This window comes from Sturnira hondurensis, unplaced genomic scaffold (genome assembly GCF_014824575.4).
Source record: "Sturnira hondurensis isolate 20B ecotype Veracruz unplaced genomic scaffold, ASM1482457v3 Scaffold0009516, whole genome shotgun sequence".
Classification (NCBI taxonomy): domain Eukaryota; kingdom Metazoa; phylum Chordata; class Mammalia; order Chiroptera; family Phyllostomidae; genus Sturnira; species Sturnira hondurensis.
In genome coordinates this window covers 322887-346733 of record NW_028082147.1, presented here as the reverse complement: position 1 = coordinate 346733, position 23847 = coordinate 322887, and the positions used below count along the sequence as shown (strand labels likewise).

Sequence of the window (23847 nt, the reverse complement as noted above, 5' to 3'; positions counted from 1 at the left end):
TGTCACTGGTTCCCAGAAGCTTCTAGGGTTGATGACACAGAAGCTTCTGGTAGGTGGCTTGGAGCTGGGTGAGCTTGGTGTGAGCCGTTGCAATGGCAGCGGCATACGATTTTGAGCAACTTTCAATCTCATCTAATCAGAAGATTGTCTGGGTTTCCTGTAGATACAGCTTTTCACAGCTGTCGACCATGAATTCCTTCAGCTGTGCTAAGCACTTTGCATATGGTGCTCATTGGGTCTTCACACCACTCTGGGGAGATATGTGCCTGGAATATTATCAGCTCCATTTCCAGGGGAAGGACCTGAAGCTCCAAGAGTGATATGCTTGACCATGGTTATTAGGCTAGGATGGGACAGAGGCAGGATTCGAACCCAGATCTGTCTGACTGCAGAGGCTGTGGTCTGAACCACTGTCCTTTCCAAACACTTCTTATCTCCCTTGGGTGCTCACAGAAGCTCTACAAGGGAGGTTTGTTTTGTCTCTATTTACAGATGAGCCTCAGAGAGGGGGAGCAGTTTTACCAAATGTCACATGGTTATGAAATCCTGAAGCTGAGCCATAGATTGCAAGTTAAAAAGACACAGTGTGCTTGCAAATACGCCATCTCTTGGGCCTGCTTTTAAAACTGATTTATTTTATTGTGCTAAGAAACACACAAGATAAGTTGATTCTCTTAACAATCTTTATTTTTTAAATTATATTTTATTGATTATGCTATTACAGTTGTCCTGATTTTTCCCCCTTCGCCCTCCTCCATCCAGCACCCCATACTCCCTCAGGCAATGCCCCCACCATTGCTCATGTCTATGGGTCATGTGTGTAAGTTCTTTGGCTTCTCCATTTCCTAGAATATAATTTACATCCCCACGGCTATTCTGTAACTACCTATTTGTACTTCTTTTTTTTTCCCATGTAGCCATTTTCAGGGACCTTAATGACTTTAGTGTCTTTAAGGCTCATAACATGGCTTTACTATTGCCAGCCCTCTCAAGTTTCTGCAGAAACACATTCAGGTAAGCAGACTTACTGACTGGCTTTACTTACCTGTTTGTACTTCTTAATCCCCTCACATCTTCACCCTTTCTCTCACACCCCCCTCCCATCTGGTAACCTTCTGGTAATTAACGTTCCTCTTGCCTTTTTTTTAAAGGATTTTATTTATTTATTTTTAGAGAGATAGGAAAGGCAGGAGGAAGGAAGGGAGAGAAAGAAACATCGATGTGTGAGAGATATATCAAATTGGTTGCCTCTCACATACACCCGCAAACGGTGATCTGGCTTGGAACCAAGGCATGTGCCCTGACCAGAAATTGAACTGGTGACTCTTTGGTTCACGGGCCAGCACTCAAGGCACTGAGATACACCAGCCAGGGCTCTTTTGCTTTTAAGAGTCTCTTTATCTTAGCCCTGGCTGGTGTTGTTCAGTGGATTGAGCACGGGCTGTGAACCAAAGTGTCATTAGTTCTATTCCCAGTCAGGGCACATGCCTGGGTTGTGGGCCAGGTCTCCAGTGGGGTCCATGTGAGAGGCAACCACACATTGATATTTCTCTCCCTCTCATTCTCCCTTCCTTCCCCTCTCTCTAGAAATGAAATCTTTAATAAATAAATAAATATTTTAAAAAAGAGTTTCTTTATCTTTAACTTTTGGGCTTTCAATAATGATGTGTCTTGGATGGGCCTCTTTGCATCAATAATTGGGACTCTCTGTGCTTCCTGGATTCACATGTCTATTTCCTTCACCAAATTAGGAAAGTTTTCTTTTACTATTTTTTCAGATAGTTTTCCAAATTCTTGCTCTTTCTCTTCTCCTTTTGGCACCCCCATGATGTGAATGTTGGACCTCTTGAAGTTGTCCCAGAGGCTGCTTATACTGTCCTCATGTTTTTGTATTCTTTTTTCATCTTGTTGTTCTGATGGGTTGTTTTTTGCTTCCTTATGTTCCAAATCATTGATTTGATTCTTGGCTTCATTCATTCTACTGTTGTTTCCCTGTAAATTGTTCTTTATTCAATTAGTGTATCCTTCATTTCTGACTGGTTCTTTTTTATGCTGCTGAGGTCCTCACCAAGTTCCTTGAGCACCAGTGTTTTGATCTCTCCATCTGATAGATTGCTTATCTTCAATCCTTTAGCTCTTTTTCTGGAGTTTTGATCTGTTCTTTCATTTGGGCCATGTTCCTTTGTCTCCTCATTTTAGCAGCCTTCCTGTGTCTGTTTCTGTGTGTTAGGTAGAGCTGCTTTGGCTCTGTGTTTGCTAGTGTGGCCTAATGTAGTAGGCATCCTTGTAGGGTCCCATGGCACAGCCTCCCCTATCGCCCAAGCTGGGTAATCAAAGTGTGCCCTTCATGTGGGCTGAGTACACCCTCCTCTTGTAGTTGAGCCTTGTTGCAGTTGGCAAATCGATGGGAGGGATTTACCCAGGCCAGTCAGGTGTAAGGACTGGCTATGACCTCTGACCGCCAACCTCTGCTCTCCATGGAGGAGAGCTGTGCAGGGGCAGGGTGGTGGTGCTCCAATGTGGTCTGTAGCTGTCCACTGGGTACACTAGGCCCTGGGGTTTTCCTGGGTGGTGTAGACCAGTATCAGCTCCCAGCTGTGTTTTGCCCGGGGCATCCTGCCTATAAAGCAATCTGAGACAGCTCTACTTGTGCTGAGTTTAGAAATTCCCAGGTGCAGCCAAACTGTGACTCTAATCTGGCTGCCACTAGGGCTTATTGAAGCCAGCTGTTGCTTGTTTGATAGGATTTAGGAGCCAAGATCAGCTGTTCTTATGGAAAAGCAGCTTGGGTAGGCCCATAAATTGGGTTGGGTAGAGCCTCTATGGATTTCCACGGTGGGTCACACAGTATTAGTCCGGTGAATGGAGTCTCAGATATGGCACCAGCCTATCGACTTTGTTGGGGGAGGGCTCAGCAAAGGAACAATAGCCTCTGCTTGCCCCGATGCCAGACACTTCAGTCTCCCCCTGTGTACCACTGGTGCCCTTTGAGCTGCCACCCCACTGCTGGAGCTCAGATGGAGAGAGTCTGAGTAGGTGAGTCTGTGTGTGGGTTCATCAGGAGGAACTGCTTAGGGCTCCAGCAGCTTCCTTCATCGCCTCAATCCCCGCTGGTTTTCGCAGCCAGAAGTTGTGGGGACTGACCTTCCTGGCACTGGAATCCTGGGCTGGGGAGCCTGGTGTGTGTCTGGGACTCCTCACTCCTGAGATATCTCTCCTGAATTTTTATCCACATGGGTGTGGGAGCATCCCATTCTGCATTGGTACCCTTCCTACCAGTCTGGATGGATGTGGTTTTTCATTTTTATTTTTTGTTTTTTTTTAAAGATGTTATTTATTTATTTATCTTTAGAGAGGAAGGGAAGGAGAGAGGGAGAGAAATATCAATGTATGGTTGCCTCTCGTGTGTCCCCTGCTGGGAACTGGCCTGCAACCCAGGCATGTGCCCTGACTGGGAATCGAACCGTGATCCACTGGTTCGCAGGCTCACGCTGTTTACTGAGCTACACCAGCCAGGGCTGGATATGGTTTTTTAATTCCGTAGTTGTCAGAGTTCCATTCAGCTCAATTTCTGATGTTCCTGAGCGTTGGTGGTTCTATATTTTAGTTGTAATTTTGATGTGGTTGTGCAAAGAGGCAAGCCACGTTTGATTATGTTGCCATCTTGACCAGAAGCCTTAACTATCTTTAAATGAACATTACAGCATTATTAACTATATTTACATTGTTGTACAATGGGCCTCTAAAATATCCTGCCCTGGCTGGTGTAGCTCAGTGGATTGAGCATGGGGCTGTGAACCACAAGATCGCAGTTTGATTCCCACTCAGGGCACATGGCTGGGTTGCGCGCAAGGTCCCCAGTGGGGGACACATGAGAGGCAACCACACATTGATGCTTCTCTCCTTTTTCCTCCCTCCCTTCCCCCATCTCTAAAAAAATAAATAAACAAATAATTTAAAAAATAATAAAGTATCTTTATCTTGCATGACCAAAACTCTACACCCATTGAACAACAACTCCCTGTTTCCTCCTTCCCCCAACCCCGGCAACAACCATTTTACTTTTTGTTTCTATGAGTTTGATTACTTTAGACACCTCATAAAAGTGTGATCATTCAGTATTTGTCTTTTTGTAATTGGCTTGTTTTGCTTAATAATATTTTCAAGTTTTATCCGTGTTGTAGCACACTAGTGGATATCCTTCCTTTTCAAGGCTGCATAGTATTCTAGCACACATTTATACCACCTTTTGTCTATTCTTTCATTCTTCTGTTGATGGACATTTGGGTTGCCTCCCTCTTCTGACTACTGTGAACATGCTGCTATGAACATGCGTGTGCAAGTATCTCTTCAAGATCCTGTTTTCAGTTCTTTTGGATGTATACCCGGAAGTGAGATTTCTGGGTTATAAGGTTGTTAGTTCTATTTCTAATTTTTTTTAGGAACCTCCATACTGTTTTCCATAGTGGCTGCATCATTTCATATTCCTACCAACTCCTCACAAGGGTTCCAGTTTATCCACATCTTCACCGGGGCTTGTTTTCTGCTTTTAATATTTTTTCTCTTCTTTTTTAAATTGAACTTATTGTGGTAACATTGGTTAATAAAATTATGAAGGTTTCAGGGGTACAATTCTACAATACATCATCTGTATATTGTATTGTGTGTTCACCACCCAAAGTCAAGTTTCCTTCTATCATCTCTCTTTTTCTCCCAGTTTATCCTCTCCTACCTGCCCCCCCCCGTGCATTTTACCTCTGATAATCACCATACTGTTGTCTGTCTATGAGTTTTTGTTTTTTTTAATCCCTTCGCCTTTTCTACTCAATCCCCCATCCTCCTCCCCTCTGACAGCTGTCAGTCTGTTCTCTGTAAGTCCATTTTTATTTTGTTATTTTGTTTATTAGTTCCACATATAAGTGAAATCATATAGTATTTGTCTTTCTCTGACTGGCTTATTTCACTTAGCATAATACTCTCCAGGTCCATCCAGACAGTCCCAAAAGGTAAGATTTTTGTTTTAGTGTTGTGCAGTATTCCATTGTATAAGTGTACCACAGCTTTTTTTCCTCCACTCATCTATTGATGGGCCCTTGGGCTGCTTCCGTGTCTTGGCTATTGTAAATAACGCTGCAATGAACATAAGCGTGCATATACTCTTTTGAATTAGTGTTTCAGGTTTCTTTGGGTGTGTCCTCAGAAGAGGAATTGCTGAATCATAAGGTAGTTCCATTTTTAATTTCTTTAAAAGATTTTGTTTATTTATCTTTAGAGGGGAAGGGAAAAAGAGAAGGAGAGAAATATCAATGCATGGTTGCCTCCTGTGAGTCCCCTGCTGGGAACTGGCCTGCAGCCCAGGCATGGGCCCTGACTGGGAATCGAACCTCGATTTTGTGGTTCACAGGCCCATGCTCAATCCACTGAGCTACACCAGCCAGGGCCATTTTTAATTTTTTTGAGGTAACTCCATACTGCTTTCCACAGTGGCTGCACCAGTCTGCATTCCCACCAATAGTGCACTAGGGTTCCCTTTTCTCCACATCCTCGACAACACTTGTTTGTTGGATTACTGATAATAGCCATTCTGATAGGTGAGAGGTAATCTCTCATCGGGGTTTTACTTTCTATTTTCCTGATGATTAGTGATGTTGAACATCTTTTCATATGTTTACTGACTATCTCCATGTCCTTTTTTGGAGAAATGTCTATTCAGGCCCTTTGCCCATTTTTTAATTGGATTGTTTGTTTTTTGGCATTGAGTTTTATAAGTGTTTTATAAATTTTGAGTATTAACCCCTTATCAGATGTATCATTGGCAAATATGTTCTCCCATTCAGTGGGTTGTCTTTTCATTTTATTGGTGGTTTCCTTTGCTGTGCAAAAACTTTCTAGTTTGATGTAGTCCCATTTGCTCATTTTCTCATTTCCCTTGCCCAAGGAGATAGATAAGAAAAAAACATTGCTATGAGAAATGTCTGAGATTTTACTGCTCTGTTTTTTGGATCGTGGTCATCCTAATGGGTGCGAGGTGATAGATATGCCATTGTCATTTTGACTTGAATTTCCCTATTGATTAGGGATGGTTAGGCATCTTTTTAATGTACTTGTTGGCTCTGTATATCTTTGATTATGGTATATCATTGGAGAACAGTCTATTCATGTCCTTTGCCTATTTTTAAATTGTTTGTTTATTGTCACTGAGTTATAGGAGTTCTAATATATTGTGGATGTTAACCTCTATGGTTTGCAAATATTTTCTCCCATTCTGTAGTTTGCCTTTTTATGCTGACGATTGTTGCCTCTGCTATACAGAGATTTTAATTAATTAATTAATTTTTTAAAGATTTTATTTATTTATCTTTAGAGGGGAAGGGAAGGAGAGAGGGAGGGAAATATCAATGTATGGTTGCCTCTCGTGGGTCCCCTGCCGGGAACTGGCCTGCAACCCAGGCATGTGCCCTGACTGGGAGTTGATCCATGATCGTCTGGTTTCGCAGGCCACGCTCAATCCACTGAGCTACACCGGCCAGGGCTACACAGAGATTTTTAAGTTCGATTCAGTGCCTATGTCTGTTTTTCCTTTTGTTACTTGTGTTTTTGATGTCATTCATACCCACGTAATCCCTGCCCGTTCCAATGTCATCCAGATTTACCCGTTTTCTCCTAGGAGTTTTACAGTTTCCAGTCTTATGTTTAGGTATTTAATTCATTTTTAGTTCATTTTTTATATAGTGTAAGATAAGATCCATCTTCACTATTTCTCATGTGAATATCCAATTTTTCCATCACCATTTGTTGAATAGGTTATCTTTTTCCTATTATGTAGTCTTGATAACCTTGTCAAAGGTCATTTGACTATTTTTGTGAAGGTTTATTTCTGAGTTTTCTGTTTTGTTCCATTGAGCTCTTTGTCTGTCCTCATGCCAGTGAAAGACTGTTTTGATTATTGTACTTCGTTGTATGCTCTGAAATCAGAAATCAGAAAAGTCCTCCAGCTTTTCTTTCTCAAGATTGTTTTGGCTATTCAGGGTTTTTGAGATAAGAATTCACATAAACTTTGGGATTTGTTTTCCTATTTCTGCAAAATGCCATTGGGATTCTTTAGGGCATTGGATCTGTAGATCCCTTCAGGTGGTATGGACATTCTAACAACACCAGGTCTTCCAGCCCATGAGCACAGCACATCTTTCCATTTTTTCGTGTCTTCTCTAATTCCTGTCATCAATGTTTTGTAACTTCCAGTGTGCAAGTCTTTCGCCTCCTTGGTCAAGTTTATTCCCGTGTATGTTATTCTTTCTGATGCTCTTATAAATGGGATTGTTTTCACAATTTTGTTTTCTCTTACGCTCATTTCAAAATCTTCACTTTACAAATGAGAAAACAGAGAGTCAGAGACATGGGGTGAGTTTAATGTTTGCACCAGGATTTGGTTCCAGCTCCAGCACTGCCCGGCAGCAGTTAGATGGGTGCAGAGCAGACCCCCTCTCCCTTTGCCCCATTCAATTCCTGACTGGGGAGCAAAGGTAAAAGCAGGGCCCTAGGTCAAAGGAGTCTTTTCCTGGGGCCTCACAGGATCTAAAGCTCCTGATGTCAGGTCTGTTGGTGGCTCAGCTGGCCAAAGAGTGGCTGGCTACAGCTTGGCCTAGGAGAGATAGGATGGGCTTTGGAGTTCAAAATCCCATCTGCTACTGTTCTACTGTGTGACTGTGGACAAGTCTGTTTCCCTCTCTGACTTTACTTTCTTCCGTGGAAACATGGGCATTTTGCAAAGCTTACCTCTCAAGGGCTGATTCAAGGAGGAAATGTGATCACGGATGAGAGTGTCTGTACACTTGACTGGTAAGTCACACCCAGTGCTCTGAGTTTAGATGCGTTGGCTCTGGCTCCTCTCCAGTCTCGCTCTCCACTCAGAACAAGGAATCCTTGGAACCATGTGGGACTTGGAATCTGTGTCCCTCCTACATTCCCTTTCATGCCCATAATCTGCTAGTGAATGCATTCCCAGGCTTGCTGGCCTGGGAGGAGCTGCTGGTGCGTGCATGAACTTGGAAGTGGCTGATTTATAGCTTATAAATATGTAAACATTTGCAGTTTTGACCACATATGGTCCCACAAGTGTTAGGGGCCAGTCTGACTGGTAAACCCAACTTCCCAACCCACAGTCCACACTGGGGAAGTAACCAGCTTGTACTTCCTTCTGCCCAGATCCTGGTCGTCCCTCCCCTCTGGCTGTCCAGCTTTCTCAGGTTCCGTACGGTCTGGGAATATTAGACAGGATGGGAATGGTAGACAGAGTAGGGGTTGGGGCTGAATGCTCTGCAGAGGAGAGGGTGGGAGATCCAGATGGAGGAATTCTTTTTGTCTCCAAGAATTTAATGGCCAACCTAGCCCACCCACAGCTGAGTGCTGGGCCTGGGCCTGCTGCCCTGCCTTGACCCATCAGGGAGTAGTGCCCACATGTTGATTGGTTTGAGCTGCCTCCTCCTTCTCCCTCCAAACGCTCATTCCCTCCTGAGCTGTGGGAAGCTTTGTTGACCTTAGTCTAAAGCTCTATCTGGAGCTGGCAGGAAAGCCAGAGGTGAGTTAGATCCCCTGGGGTTGATGGTGACCCATGGTTCCCTCCCTGAGCTCCAAGGAGCTGGGCCAGTGGGGAGAGTCTGGCCTGGCTATTTGTGGTCACTTTGCATACTTATCTTTGGAACTGTTATTAGGATTGTAAGATCTTGCAGATGAAGAAACTGAGGCTCAGAGGGGTGAAATCACTTGCCCACAGTCACACAGCAAGTAAATGGCAGAGCCAGGTATAAACCCAGCTCTTTCTGCCTCCAGAGGCCTTGTTCTCCCCATGCTACTATACCTCCTCCAGAGAGACTAGGTACCGTTCCTTCACGCCTGTCTCCTTTGACTAGTCATCTAAGGCTTGGCCATTCATTCAGTCTTTCAGTTCCCACTATCAGACACGAGGACAAAGAGGTAAAAAAGATCTAATCTCTGCCCTAAAGGAGTTGCCAGCCTGGTGAGAAAACTGCCACAGAAATCAATATCACGTACTATGCAGGCACTACACTGAGTAATGTGCCCGGTACTATGGTGACTCAGAGAGGAGGACAACTCATTCTGCCTGGGGCAATCAGGGAAGGTGATCCACAGGAGGCACTCTTTCCATGAGGTCTTAAAGGTTGAGTAAGAGTTTGCTAGATAAGGCAACAGGCAAAAGCCGTGCTCATCAGGGGCCACAGCATGTGTGCAGGCCCAGAGATTTGAGGAGAAATCGAGTTCTTAAGAGAAGCAGCAAGAAGTTCAGTCTGGCTGAAGTAGAGGGTGAGTAGCAATAGAGGCTGGTGGAAGATGAGGTGGGAAAGGAGCTTGGACTTGATCCTGGGCAGTGGGGAGCCATGGAAGGTGTTAGATTAGGCAGGTACGTGGCTGGCACTGTGTTGAGACACAGTGTTTCTCAACCTTCAGTGTGCACAGGAATCACCTGGGAATCTTGTTAAAAGACAGATCAATACAACAGGTCCGTGTGGCACTGAGATTCTGCAGGTCTAACAAGCTCACGGGTGATGCTGGTGCTCCTGGTCCAAAGGCCACAGTTTGAGTAGTGAGATTTGGAGGGCTCACTCTGCCTTGTGTGGAAGCTGCTGCGGGGAACAGACAGCCACTTGTGTCATGTCACTGGATAGATGGGTTCTCTACCATCTTCTTGGGTGAGCCCTCTTGCAGCTCTCACAAACGGGTCAGTCTTGTCGGTTGTTAGATATCTATTTTTTCCCTTGGCAACTGTTTACCAAGCTCCTGCTCTGGCTGAGCTTGTGCTGCATGCTGGGGGTGAAGAAAAAACTTGGAAATGCCAATTTCTGATCCATGTCATATCATCTCTTGCCTCCAAAATGGTCTCTTTGCTTCCACTCTTGTCCCCACCATCTGCTCTCTGCCCAGCATCCAGAGCAAGTTGGATCATGTTTCTCACCTGCCTGACATACTCCAGTGGCTCCTTGATGCTCAAAGAACGAAATTTGAACATCTTATCATGGCGATCTGGGGTCTGTTGCTCTCTGATCTCACTTCAGAACTCTTTCCAATTGTCACACCTCTGGGGCCACGCTGACCTTTCGGTTCCTTGAACATGACCAATTTATTCCTGTTTCAGAATATGATGGACTTGTTCCTACTGTAGGCCCTTTTTACACATGATACACTTTGCGGGGAATAATTCCAGGTTTTCTCTTGGTTTGTTTCTCCTCACTTTAAAAAAATATTTTATTTATTTATTTTTAGACAGAGGGGATAGGAAGGAGAAAGAGAGGGAGAGAAACATCAACATGCAGTTGCCTCTCCTGTGTCCCCTACTGGGGACCTGGCCCGCAACCCAGGCATGTGCCCTGACTGGGAATTGAACCGGTGACCCCTTGCTTCACAGGCCCGCGCTCAATCCACAGAGCTACACCAGCCAGGGCATTTCTCCCCACTTTTTAGATTTCAGCCAGGGGAAGATATAAGTTTTGTAGGACCATAAAGCTTATCCAAGTTTTGGGGCCCCCTTTGGAGAAAAGATACCAAATTACAAATACACAATTAGCTACAAGGCCTAGGAGGGGGACTTGAAGGTCAAACTTTATTGGCTTCATGGCAAATCAGCTTTTGGTTTTGTTTATGTCACCTTCTCTGAGAAGCCTTCCCCGGTCTATTCTATTCTCTTTAATAAAGAGTCCTACCCACTCTCATCATGTCACTATTTCTATTTCTCTTATTGACTTCATCACAATTTGAAATTGTATGTATTTATATCTCTACTGACTTCTCTCTACTTCTTTCAAGTTATTAAGCTTCTCGACTGAGAATTTGATGGTTCACCTCCTTGCTTCTCGTGCACCCTTCAACTCATGCTTAGGAAACAACTCGTCTCTAATCACGTGAGATAGGTTTCCATGTCGCCATATCCAACATTAGCTTTTCTGTCTGCATCACGGCCGAAGCATGGCCAGCCATTTGGTGTACAGCAGTCAGAGCCATCTTCCCCAGACCCAGATCCAGCCCTGTCCTTTCCAAGCTCTGTATCCTTTCATGACTTCCCATTTTCTGCAGAATCAAGTTCAAACTCCTTAGCCTAATAGGCAAGACCCTCCTTAAGTTGACTGATGTTGACTTTGTAGGCCCTGTCTCTCCTCAGCCCCCCTCCCCCACCCCTACACACATGAAGTTGTAGCCAAACTGAATGTCTCCATTTCCCTGAGAACAAGGCAGCTGCTCTCTATCTAATTCTTCCAGGTCCTGTATGTGCTGCGCCCCCCGCCTGGTGTCTGCATCAGGCCAGCTCCTTTTCCTTCGGTAGAGACAGAAGGTCATTCCCGACCACCAAGTCAGGGCTAGAAGCACCATCTCAAAATCACCCTGGCATCTGGAACCTCTCCCACTGTAACACGTGTCCCTTGTCTATTTCGGAATCTTCCTCTTGCAAAAGGGTCTGTGAGCCACTGAAGGGCAGGAACTGGTCTCTTCTCCGAGGCCTTCAGACTGCCCAGGACCTGCAGCTGCGTGCGCTTGTCCCATGAATGAGTGCCTGAGTGAGAGTCAGGCCCGCCTATATATGTGCCCTGTTCGCATAGTGAAAAGACTTTTTTAAAAAAACAGTTAATGCAAAAAAAAGTCTATGAACAAAATACCATATTTTAAAATTGAGGTAACAGAGGTTAATAACATTATATAAGTTTCAGGTGCACAACATTATAATTTAATAGCTGCCTACACTACAGTGTGCACACCACTGAAGACCTAGTTTCCATCTAACAGCACACATTTGACCCCCTTTACCCACTTCAACCTCCCCTCATCCCCTTTCCTTCTGGTCGCTGTCAGTTTGTTGTCTGTACCTATGAGTTTGTCAAAATACCAACATTGTATTATTTATTTTATTTTTTGCAGGGGTGGGCAGGGGCTTTGAGCTCTTATTGGATTATAATTGCATTAAAAAGGGTGGGGTGCTGTCGTGAGGCCCCTGGGCTGTTGGGGTGCTGTAACACAAGACTGCAGTTTGTTCCAGTGTCATCTCCTGCCTGTGGCAGTGGGGAACAGTTCGCTCTGTTCTTGCTTTCCAGTAATCCCCAGTCCCGTAAAGACTGCCATGAACCATGTGACAAAGCAAGGTACCAGGCCTTTTCTCCCAGGGGCTCTTCTTGGCTTTGTTTGAAAGTCAACCTTAATTTCTTAAGTCTTTCTTGTTACATCCAGAGTCCTGGCATGACTTCATTAAGAGTTGCCAAATTCTGGAGTGAGTAGGCAGGGAGGAAAATAGAAATGTTTCAATATTGCTTATAAGGGTATAATTTACAAATTGTCCTGGAGAAAAAACAAGTTTTCTTATATTGATCGCTGGCCGTGAAGATGGGTGAGGAGGAGGCTGCCCCACTGTCTGGAGGGATGGAGAAGGATCACAACCCTCTCTCGGAACCTCACAGAGACGGGTTGGGGGGTCAGCCCGGGCTGAGCTTCCGCTGCCCACTGCTCTCCTAGTCGCAAGTCTCAGAAGGCTGGAGGAGGGGGAGAAATAGGGAATGTCCCTGTATGGGCCACCAAAATGTTAGGGTGGTTGGTGGCATGGGCTGTGAAAGAACTCACAAAGAGAAGAGGTGTAGAGAGTAGTTTCCATTCCCTCTCTAAGGAAGGAGAGGGGCGTGGAGTGGAGAGACGCAGCGAAGCACCAACATTTTAAGTGTAGACAGGAACACGGTAGTGCCCCGCAGAGCCGTATCATAGTCGGAGGAAAAAGGAAGAATCAATAATACTGCTTTTGACTTTTTAAAATATTGCAATGGAATTTTATTTATTTTGATTACTGAATTGTTTGGTGACCCCTTCCATTTAGTACCCAAGTGAGTGCCTCACAAGACTTACCCTCCCTAGTCCTTGACGGGGAGGCTTCCTCAACAAGCCTGGGCAGCCTTGGCACCGGGGAATGGGCCCAGCAGGATGTCTTGCGTTGAGTTTTCTGGCTGGAGAGGGTCAGGTTTGGAGGAGACTTTCCCCTACCCCGCTGAGCTGGAGCTTAAACCCAGGGAGAGGAAGGGCCTGACTTGGGGGAGGAGGCAGGTGTGGTGTGGGGCACATGTGGGGCATGTGACTTCCTCAGAAACTCATATTGAGGAGCACTGCGCACTCCCAGCTGTGGGCTGCCTCCTCACCTCTCTCAGACCCCAGGAACAGGGTCCCTCCAGGCAGGGGGTCCAGCAGGGGAAAGAAACAAAGCCAGTCTCAAATGAATGGGCATCTTGGGCTCAGAAGTGAGAGAGGAGGACCTGACTGAGGTCGTGGAGCAGTCATTTTCAAATCTCCTGGCCTCAGCATCTCTTTATATCCTCAACAATTTTTGAAGACCCCAGCGAGCTTTTGTTTATATGGGTCATATCTATCAATGTTTGCCATATTCAAAATTAAGACATTCTAAAAAATTTTACATATGGAAATCACTAATAAACTCATTCCATGTTAACATAAATAACATTCTTAGTGAAAAATAACTAAAATGTTCAAAACAATCATTTTAGGGAGAAGAGTAGCATTTATTTACATTTTTTTGCAAATCACTTCATTGTTAGGTTTGACAGAACACAGCTGGACTCATATCTGCTTCTGTACTCAGTCTGTGGTGATGTGTCATTTTGGCCAAAATATAGGAAGAAAACTTGGCCTCACACAGACAAGCATTGTAAAGGGGGCGATATTTGAATGTCTTCTTCAGGTCATTGGTGCCATTCTTCTTCCATGTTACATCGGAGCTTCGCAAAGGGTAGTTTCTTTTTATTTATTTATTTTCAGAGAGAGGGGAAGGGAAGAAGAGAGGGAGAGAAACATCAATGTGTGGTTGCCTCTCATGTGTCTCCCACTGGGAACTGGCCTGCAACCCAGGCATGTGCCCTGACTGGGAATCGAACCGCGATCCTTTGCTTCACAGGCCCACGCTCAATCCACTGAGCTACACCAGCCAGGGCCAAAAAGGGTAGTTCCTTAAAGGTTAGTTGCAATGTGGAACCTGGATCATATCATGCAACTTTTTGTAATTGGTTAGCCCATGAGGTATTGGAGTATCTGACCCTTCGAATCTTTTACTGATGCAGAATTTTGAAATATTATGTCTTCCTCATTGGGAAAATATCAGTTCACTGAGTTATGCAGTTCTTTCAAATACTGACCTTTCATTATAAGATATAAAAAAGTTGCATTTATTAACATAAGCACCAATCTCTTCAGAAAATTCTTTGTGTGGGAAAGCTGTCAAGCTCCTGCTGGCACATACAATTTTTCCAAAAACTCTGTTTTCCCTTGAAAGCTCGAATTTTATCATTGGCAATAAATAATTGGTTTTCCTTGAAGTAACGGGTTCACATCCTCATATCTGAGAAAATGTCTGCTAGATACTCAAGTCTGAAAAAACACAGTTGGCCATTTTTTCAAATGACAATGGCGATCCTCAAAAAAGTCCACCTCATAGCTCAACCAGTCACATAAGTGCTTTCCCAAAGATGAACAATTTACCTCAGTTTGTAGGAGTGTTTCCCATTTTGACGCAGAATATTAAAAAAAAGGGGGAGGAGGAGGGAGGGAGGGCCAGTGAGAAGGGTGAAGGGATTAAGAAAAGAAAAAGAGAGTGGGGGACACAGACAGCAGGAGGGTGACTGCCAGCTGGAAGGGGGTGGGGGGTAGGAGAAGTGGGGGGGTAGATGGTGACGGAAGGAGACTGGACTTGGGGTGGTGAACACATGAACACACACTGCAATATACAGGTGATATGTTGTAAGATTACATGCCTGAAATCTGTATAACTGTTAACCAATCTCACCCCAATAAATTCAAGAAAAAAGTAACAAATGTGTACTCATCTTTTTAAAAAAGATGTATACTCACCCTGACTTGTGTGGCTCAGTGGACGGAGTGCTGCTCTGCGAACTGAAGGGGCGCCAGTTTGATTCCCAGTCAGAGCACATGACTGGGTTGTGGGCTGGGTCCCTAGAGGGGGACACATAACAGGCAACCACACAATGTTTCTTCCCCTCTCTTTCTTCCTCCCTCCTCTGCTCTCTAAAAATAAATAAATAAACTAAAAAAAAGGATGTGTAATCAAATAAAATTAATAAAATTTTATTTTTGTTTTAATAAAACCAATAATTTTATTATTAATAATAAAATATTATTTTAATAAAATAAATATCAAACTCTCAAACTGTTGAATATTAATAGCTTAATATTTAAACTACTAAATATTAAACTATTAAATATTAAACTCGGTGTTTAATAAAATTAATAATTTCCTTGCTTTACCAAGGACATTTTAATGTGATTTAAAGAGAAATTGGCTTTTTTTTTAAAAAAAACACTGTGTAAATAGCTATAAAGAATCTGACTTCTACTACAGCCTGGTGCTGTTGCCTTGGTTTATGCCAAGGAGCCAGCAGTTCCACAACATGAATACAAATGTCAGCATAGTGAAAAAGGCACTTAATGTATTTTTTAAAAGATTTTATTTATTTATCTTTAGAGAGGAAGGGAAAGAGAGAAGGAGAGAAATATCAATGTATGGTTGCCTCTCGTGAGTCCCCTGCTGGGAACTGACCTACAACCCAGGCATGTGTCCTGACTGAGAACTGAACCACAATCGTGTGGTTCACAGGCCCGTGCTCAATTCACTGAGCTACACCAGCCAGGGCTACATTTAATGTATTTTTATGACAATAGTTTTGACTTCATGGGTCCCCTAAAGGTCTCAGGAATATTACCCCCTCCTCGTTCTGTGGACCCACTTTAAAAACGATTATCCTAGAGCTCTGGGGTGGGATGGCAGAGCTCTCTTCAGTGGTGGAAAAGGTCCCACAGCATAAAACTATGTAGTTCAGGTGAACTGTGGAATTCACAGTGTGCCTTGAGGGTGACTTTTAGTTTCTAAAGAAATCACAATGAATTCTTAGAATAATGGAAGCTACCTTTATTTAACACAGACAAACCATGACCACAGTAAATGGAGCAAAGCACAAAAAATTTCTCAATCAACAAAATTCCTATTAGAACCAGTTGTTTCTTTAAACTTACCTGTTTAAGTATCTATAAGCTTCTTGAAATGTTTCCATTACTGAAACTGAGCTGCCATTGATTTCATGCAATGTCAGGTGTCATTCCTTAGAAAACAACAACATTTTATTTAGAAAATTAATCGGAAGAGGCCACTGATTTTAGAGTGTTAAAAATACACATAACGGGGATCTTGGAACTGATGAAATAAGGCAGCCCCTGCTGGCCCTTCATTAACCAGAGTTCCCATGTGGTCTTCCAGGCACAGACAAGCAGGACAGTGACCAGTGGCCTTTTCCAGTCCAGAGTGATGGAGACAAATGATTTCGTTCGTGTGGACTCTGAGTTCCGATACACCCTCTTCCCGATTTTTTACAGCATCATCTTTGTGCTGGGGGTCATCGCCAATGGCTATGTGCTGTGGGTCTTCGTCCACCTGTACCCTTCTAAGAAACTCAATGAGATAAAGATCTTCATGGTGAACCTCACCATGGCTGACCTGCTCTTCCTGGTCACCCTGCCCCTGTGGATAGTCTATTACCACCACCAGGGCAACTGGATTCTTCCACACTACCTGTGCAATCTGGCTGGCTGCTTCTTCTTCATTAACACCTACTGCTCAGTGGCTTTCCTGGCCGTCATCACCTACAATCGCTACCAGGCGGTGACGCAGCCCATCAAGACCGCTCAGGCCACCACCCGCAAGCGTGGCATCTGTTTGTCCCTGGTCATCTGGGTGTCCATTGTGGCCGCTGCAGCCTACTTCTTCGTTCTGGACTCCACCAACGTAGTGCCCAGCAAGACCGGCACAGGCAACGTCACCCGCTGCTTTGAACATTATGAGCAGCGCAGCATCCCGGTCCTCACCGTTCACGTCTTCCTCGTGTTTGGCTTTCTCCTTGTCTTCCTCCTCATCCTCTTCTGCAACCTGGTCATCATCCGCACGCTGCTCACGCAGCCCATGCCGATGCAGCGCAACGTGGAGGTCAAGCACCGGGCGCTGTGGATGGTCTGCACGGTCCTGGCCGTGTTCATCATCTGCTTTGTGCCTCACCACATGGTGCAGCTGCCCTGGACCCTGGCCGAGCTGGGCTACCAGAACATCGAATTCCACCAGTCCATTAATGATGCACACCAGGTCACCCTCTGCCTCCTCAGCACCAACTGTGTCTTAGACCCCGTCATCTACTGCTTCCTCACCAAGAAGTTCCGCAAGCACTTCACGGAGAGGTTCCACAGCATGCGCAGCAGCCGAAAGTGCCCCCTGGCCACCATGGAGACGGGCACCGAGGTGGTCTTGCCGCTCAACCAGGTCCCTGCCAATTCCCTCAAAAATTAGGCAGCCAGAGACTTCTCCTTCGTGGACATCGTGACTGACACGGGGGAAGAGGGGATATTTGCTGCTGCCTGGGCACCTCCTCCCGGGGCACCCAGCTGCCCATTAGATGTGGGGGCTACCTCCCCAAGGTGGGAATGGTAAAGAGCCAGACTGCTGAAATCCCGAACTGGAATGAGTCCCTTGAGCCGCCTTTGGGCACCTGCCATAGTAACCTTGGCTGGTGACCTCCTCCCAAGTGCCTGCATCTGAGAGCTCTGGAAGGAAAGTGGAGCTGGGGCAGGACTTGGGGGCTGAGCCACCCAGTTCACCCTACAGGACAGCAGCCCAAGCCAGTGCAGGCAACCACTTCCTTTATCACTGGAAAGGCAGGGAAAGGGGTTTCGGGAAAGAGACACTCTCCTGGTGACGTGGCAGTCTCTCTGGGACAGAATTCTGAGAAAAGATGGTGCCGCCCTGTCTCTACCCATAGGCACAAGGTCTTTTTGACCCTTCTTAGGGAAGTGGCTTGGTGGAAACTTCTTCCAACTCACCCAACAACGTGCTGAATGGTAACCAGAGAAGAAAAAGTGTGCAGAGACCAAACTCTAGGATGGGGAGCTTGTTTCCTGAGGCAGCTGTGTCTCCCTGCAGAGGCCTCATTTCAGGCCTGGGTTGGCTCTGGGGCCGTGGGAAGGACACGATCGCCAAATCCATCTGTTTGTTTCAGTAATGGACTGTGAGGAAGTACCTGCTGTCAGGCAACCACCCACTGTAGGAGGGTAAAATCCTCTCAAGGCAGAACTCTGGCCACCCAGGGTGCTGAGCTGCCCAGAGGCTTCCATGCAAACAGGAGCTTTGGCTGGGAAGTGCCTGTGCGTGTGAGGGGCCCTGGCGTGGAAGGAGCCTGCCAGGTCTCCTCCCTGCCTTGATTTCTAGGGGATCCCTCCTAATTTAGTGTCTGAGAGGTGGGCCGAGCAGTTAGGGTCCTAAGGGCCAGCAGGCACTTTGATTTTCAGTGTGTGTATCCAAATGAGCCTCCTCTTGCCCCCTGAGCTGCCCACCCACAGTAAGAATCTGGCAGCCTCAGACCCAGGACTTGGAAGAGCCTTCTCTGGTTTCCAGAGCCTTGTGGCCCTTCTAAGAAATCTTCCCTTTCCAATAGTGTTCCCATAAAGTTGGGATCCTTGTTTTTTGTCTACTGGGCAAGCACTGGATTGATGATTTTGATAACTGTCTCCCAATGGGCCAGGAAACCACTTGTATTCACAATGGTATCTGTGGGCCAGACTTAGCTGGTGACGACCAGGTTGATAGTGTGGCTTACTAGAGCTTTAGTGTCACACAGACCCAGGTTCAAGTTTTGCCTTTGTCACTTCCTACTGAGGGACTGGGAGCTGAATTTCTTACCTTATGGGGTTGTTCTGAGCAGTGAATTAAGTTGCTGATGCAGATACCTCTTGGTCAGGGTGCCTGCTCATCCAAGATTCTCCCTTCTTCTGAGAATTTTTCCCCCTCAACCCTCCAATAGGAGTTGGATGGATGAAAGGTGAGCTAGTCAAGTTGTCTCAGGAACAAGTAGCAAGATTCAGGGATGCTCTTTCAGGCTCCGCAGGTCCCTCACCCAAAGAGATGAAACTCTGGAGCTGTGAGTGTGTGTGTCTGTCTGTGTGTCTGTGCTGGGGTTGGGAGGGTGGCAGAGGGTAGTGACCTACATGCATGTACTAGAGAAGGAGATGCGCAGAGCAGAGCAGAGACCAGAGGGAGACCCCGAAGCCTGGAGGGGGGTGGCGGTGTTACCAGGGACCTGCGGCTCTCCTCCTCCAGGCCAAGCCCCTCAGAGGCACAGCTGCACTTTTCCCTCTGGGGCCTGTGAGAGTTCTCGGCTAGGGTATCTTCTCCTATTTTGCTGAAGCTGATTTATCTATTACTTGCAACCAAAAGTGCTAGGAATGAGATAAACGCTTATACGCTAAAGCACAGTGTTTCTTGAATGTCAAGGTTCGTGTGCCCACTTTGCAATTTTTGCAATATCTATGTACCAGCAGTATGTTTGCTTAATAAACATTTTTCTTTAAATTGGGTCACTTTTTAAAACTTAAATTATTCAAAAGGATGTTTTATTACTAAATTGTAAACAAAAACAAATGCCACCTGCCCCACGCAGAAGGTAAGCTTCAAGTGTAATTACTAAAATTAAAATATTCTTGGTGTCCTGTCTAAAGTCACCTCAGATGTCCCCAGGGACTTGCACAGTGCACCTCAGGAAACACTGCTATGATGTGTATGAAGTGCACGAGTACTGTATTCAGTAAGAGCTCAATTAAGAGTAAGTCAACAGTCTAACTTCCTTGCTTCTTCCAGAATGCCACCTCAACACACAGGACAGGGTCTCGTTCCTACCTGGGACCCATGGAGGAGTATTTAGGTCTGGCCCGTGCTGGTCTCCGTACCACCCAAATACAGCCACGTCTACTCCCCCTGTGCTCTCTGCTTCTTCATGACCTCAGATGCTCTCTCTTCTTTTTTGCTCAGAATATTCCTTGTAGACAACCTCCCCAAAGGCCTCCAGGCAGGGTCATTGTCTCTCCTAGCAGCATTTTAAGGGCTGGAAGGGTCTAACTTGTTTGTACCTTAATTACTGCGGTCATTGAAGTTTATGCCTTTCAATGTCTGTTTTCTCTTTCCTGGGGCAGGAACTGAATCTTACTCATCAATGTATTGGCAGTTCCTTGCAAAAGGCCTGGAACTGAGATCAGTCTGTCTCCAAGGCTCACTGCTTTCCCAGGTGTAGCATCAACAGACGCATTGGCATTTATACACATTTATTTTAAAAGGGTTTAAGAGACTCTTCAGGGACAGGTAGAAAAGGAATTTAATAATACACATCCTTCCAAAGTTCTATGTTCATCCTTAAAGGAAGATGTCAGGGATTTTCAGAGGATCAGAACATTTTGGAGCAGGATGGGTCCAATCCGTTTATCTTACTGAGGGGAACATGGGACTCAGAACGGCCAAGTGATTGTAGAAATTACACAGCATGGAACTGCAGTGAACACAGGATTGGTTGCTAAGCTCTGTGTCTCGCTTCTTGCAATGGTGACAGGAATGATAGGAAAAGCTGATTTGTAATTATTTTGAAGAACAAAATCACCAGTCAGGATTTCCAACCATCTCATAAGTCAGCTTTCCCTTCAGGGCATTTCCCCAGTGACCTCAGCTGGGGAATGTTGGCACATGCAAGACCTGCCCCACCCGGAAAGATGAGGGATAGGCTTGAGAGTGCTAAGTGTAGGCGTTGGAGGAAAACCCCAAAAGCCTAAATTCCGGAATGATTCCCAAGAACTGACACGTAGTCTTATTCAAATTCCTAAGAGCTTTAATAGGAGAAACTCACATATATGGGCAAAGCAGCTGTCTGCTCCTAGTGGTGGCTGGTTGGGAGAAAATCCACACCCTCCCAGAACAGGGTCTCTTTTTCACAGGGGATTAATAGTAAAAGCACACGGTGGGTAGTCATGCAGACCACCAGAAAGAACAATGCATTTCTAGGTTAACAAATAACATCAGGCAGTTATCCACACTATGCATTCATTAGCTTCCTTCCTGAGGGCATGAATTTATTTTGGGGCAGTGTTCCAGTTATCTGGGTGACCAGTCAAGACTGAGGCTACAGAGCGTTTACAGTCACAGAAGTTTAAACAGAGCCCTGGCTGTTTAAACAGAGCCCTGGTATAGCTCAGTGGATTGAGCACGAGCCTGTGAAGCAAAGGGTCGCTGGTTTGATTCCTAGTCAGGGTACATGCCTGGGTTGTAGGCCAGGTCCCCAGTAGGGGACACATGAGAGACAACCACACACTGATGTTTCTCTCCCCCTCTTTCTCCTTCTCTTCCTCTCTCTTTGAAAGTAAATAAATAAAATATTTAAAAAAACACACAAAGAGTCTAGCATTTCCCAGACATCTTTACCATTGGAGCCACATTGCATCTCTGACTTCCCCTACAGCTGGTCATGGTTGACTAGAACTGGGTATGTTTATGCTGCTTTTTACTCATCTATGTTATATCTGTGCTTGAGACCTGTGGCTACAAATAGGTACAATAAAATCTTCTTGTAAAATATAACTGGTTTTTTTGTGCAGACTTGTATTTTTGTAATACTAATTATGCTTCCCCTGACATTCTGCCAGCAAACCATCTCCCCACCTACTCAATCATTCATCAGTCCATCCATCCATCCATCCATCCATCCATCTGTCCAGGTATCCAGCAAACACCTATGGAGTACATATTTTGATCCAGTAACTTTGCCAAGCAGTGTTTATTTGGTGTCCCACATCCTCCATGAAAGGTAGGTTATTCCATCCACATAGAAATGAGTGAAATAAAGACCTGAGCTGACTGAATATGACAACGGCTGCCTCCCAGGTACCTGGGTACAGAGGAAAGGGGACTACTTTTTGTTAAGCCCCAGATATTTGCTCGTCACCTTCACAAATCTTATCCCATGAATCCTCACAACTGCGACAGAATCGATATTTTCATACTATTTTACAGATGGGGAAGTTGAGGCTTGGAGGGGTTCTGTGATTATTTTTAAAAAATTTATTTATTTATTTTTTAAAGCCTTTTTTAAAAAAATATTATTTATTTATTTATCTTTAGAGGGGAAAGGAAGGAGAGAAGGAGAGAAACATCAATGCATGGTTGCCTCCTGTGAGTCCCCCGCTGGGAACTGGCCTGCAACCCAGGCATGTGCCCTGACTGGGAATCGAGCCGGGATCGTGTCGTTTGCAGGCCCAGGCTCAGTCCACTGAGCTACACCAGCCAGGGCCTAAAATTTTTATTTATTTATTTTTAGACAGAGGGGAAGGGAGGGAAAAAGAGAAGGAGAGAAACATCAGTGTGTGTTTGCTTCTCATGTGCCCCCTGCTGGGGACCTGGCCCTGCAACCCAAGCATGAGCCCTGACTGGGAATCAAACCAGCGACCCTTTGGTTCACAGGCCGGCATTCAACCCATGAGCCACACCAGCCAGGGTGGTTCCATGGTTTGTAATGGTGAAAGAGCTAGACTTAGTAAATGTGGGTCCCTTTCCTTCTGTCTTCCCCCCATGCGACTGTGATTTTGCTCACGCCCCTCTAGGCACTGTCCTGGCTTTGGTGTGTGCTGGGGTAGGAGTCTCTTAAGGATCACAGCAGCTGGCAAGGGGCCCAGCCCCGCTGCTTCCGGCTTCCTGTCTGAGTTGAGGGCTCTGATGTCCAGCAGCAATGACCCCTTCCCTGGTGTGGCTCCTATGGTCAGTGAGGGAAGCACTCCTGCAGGTGGACAGTGGATGTGAATCTGGAAATCTTCATTGTCACTGAAGCTAGAAGGTGCATTAAGTGGTCACCTGGATCTGGACATCTCTGTAAGGGGAGGGAAGGAGGTGAACACTCGGTGGCTACTGACCGCTTATTGTGTCCAGGGCACCGTGAGGGGAGCTTCCCGTCATTACCTGCGGGCAGAACTGACTCTTCCCTCCGTCTGAATCACTCCCCCCCACCCCCGCCAGATAGCTGTGTGGCTTACTCCCTTGACTTCTTCAAGGACTTACTCAAATGTCCTTCTCAGTGAGGTCTGCCTTGACCACCTTATTTAAAGCACAAGCTTAGAATGAAATGATTCCCCAAGGCCACACAGTGAACGGCTGGGTCTGTGTGGCTCCTTGCTTCCTATCCTACGCTGGCTTCCTCTGTCCACTTCCTTCACGATGTCTACATGTGAAGGTCCATATCTTCCATCTTCCAGACAAGAAAAGCAAGTATCAAAAAGGGGAAATGGCTGATCAAGGTAACATGATAGAACAGGGATGCATAGATCTTCTACTGCCTCCTTTTTGCAAGACACTTCTCTTAGTTTTCTGTCTGAATGCATGCCATTTTCTTTAACATTCTCTGGCCTTTCCCCTAACAGTTCTAGGGTTCCACATCCTTGACTTCTTCTGTATCTTCTTCTGTGTGTATTAATTTCACATTGGCATAAAGGACATAATACATATAGTGGGCTATGGACCTCATTTCAGGTCTCGTTTTTCCCCCAATTCCTTTTGGCGTTGTTTTTACAGTTTAACTATGTTGTAGTGCGTACCTCTGTTCATTGATGCCAACATCTGCTCCATCACTCTCCACTGTGTGCATTTACATCTTACGTACCTATTCCCCTGGTAATGAACACTTACGTTGCCCTCAACTCCTTTGAGGAGATGCTTCCCCATGTTCTCCTAAGAATGAGTGTAAAAATATCTCTGGGATGCATACCCAGGAGCGACATTCCCAGGTCGTAGGCTCCACCCATATTAATGGAATGAAGAATTGCCAAGTAAGTCACTTCTCAAACAGCTGCACCAGCCTATGCTCACTCCTACTCACAGTTACATGAGAGTTCCTGTTTCCCCAGTCCCCCACCCACCCTTGGCATTGTCCAACTTTCAAAGTG

General features: G+C 45.5%; 1 protein-coding gene and 1 non-coding gene across 4 annotated transcripts in view; one reads left to right on the top strand and one right to left on the bottom strand.

Moving 5' to 3' along the window:
* Positions 1-19454, top strand: part of PTAFR (platelet activating factor receptor) — a 37692-nt gene extending 18238 nt beyond the window's left edge. For all 3 annotated transcript variants that reach the window (XM_037057157.1, XM_037057158.1, XM_037057156.1), the window contains exon 2: positions 16319-19454. In XM_037057157.1, the coding sequence (XP_036913052.1) occupies positions 16367-17395 (1029 nt within the window). In that variant the 5' untranslated portion in view covers positions 16319-16366 and the 3' untranslated portion in view covers positions 17396-19454. The remainder of the gene's footprint in view (positions 1-16318) is intronic.
* LOC118994591 (small nucleolar RNA SNORA33) lies at positions 910-1038 on the bottom strand. The gene has a single exon (XR_005068098.1). It is a non-coding gene; the product is annotated as a small nucleolar RNA SNORA33 (small nucleolar RNA).
* Positions 19455-23847: the final 4393 nt, after the last annotated feature.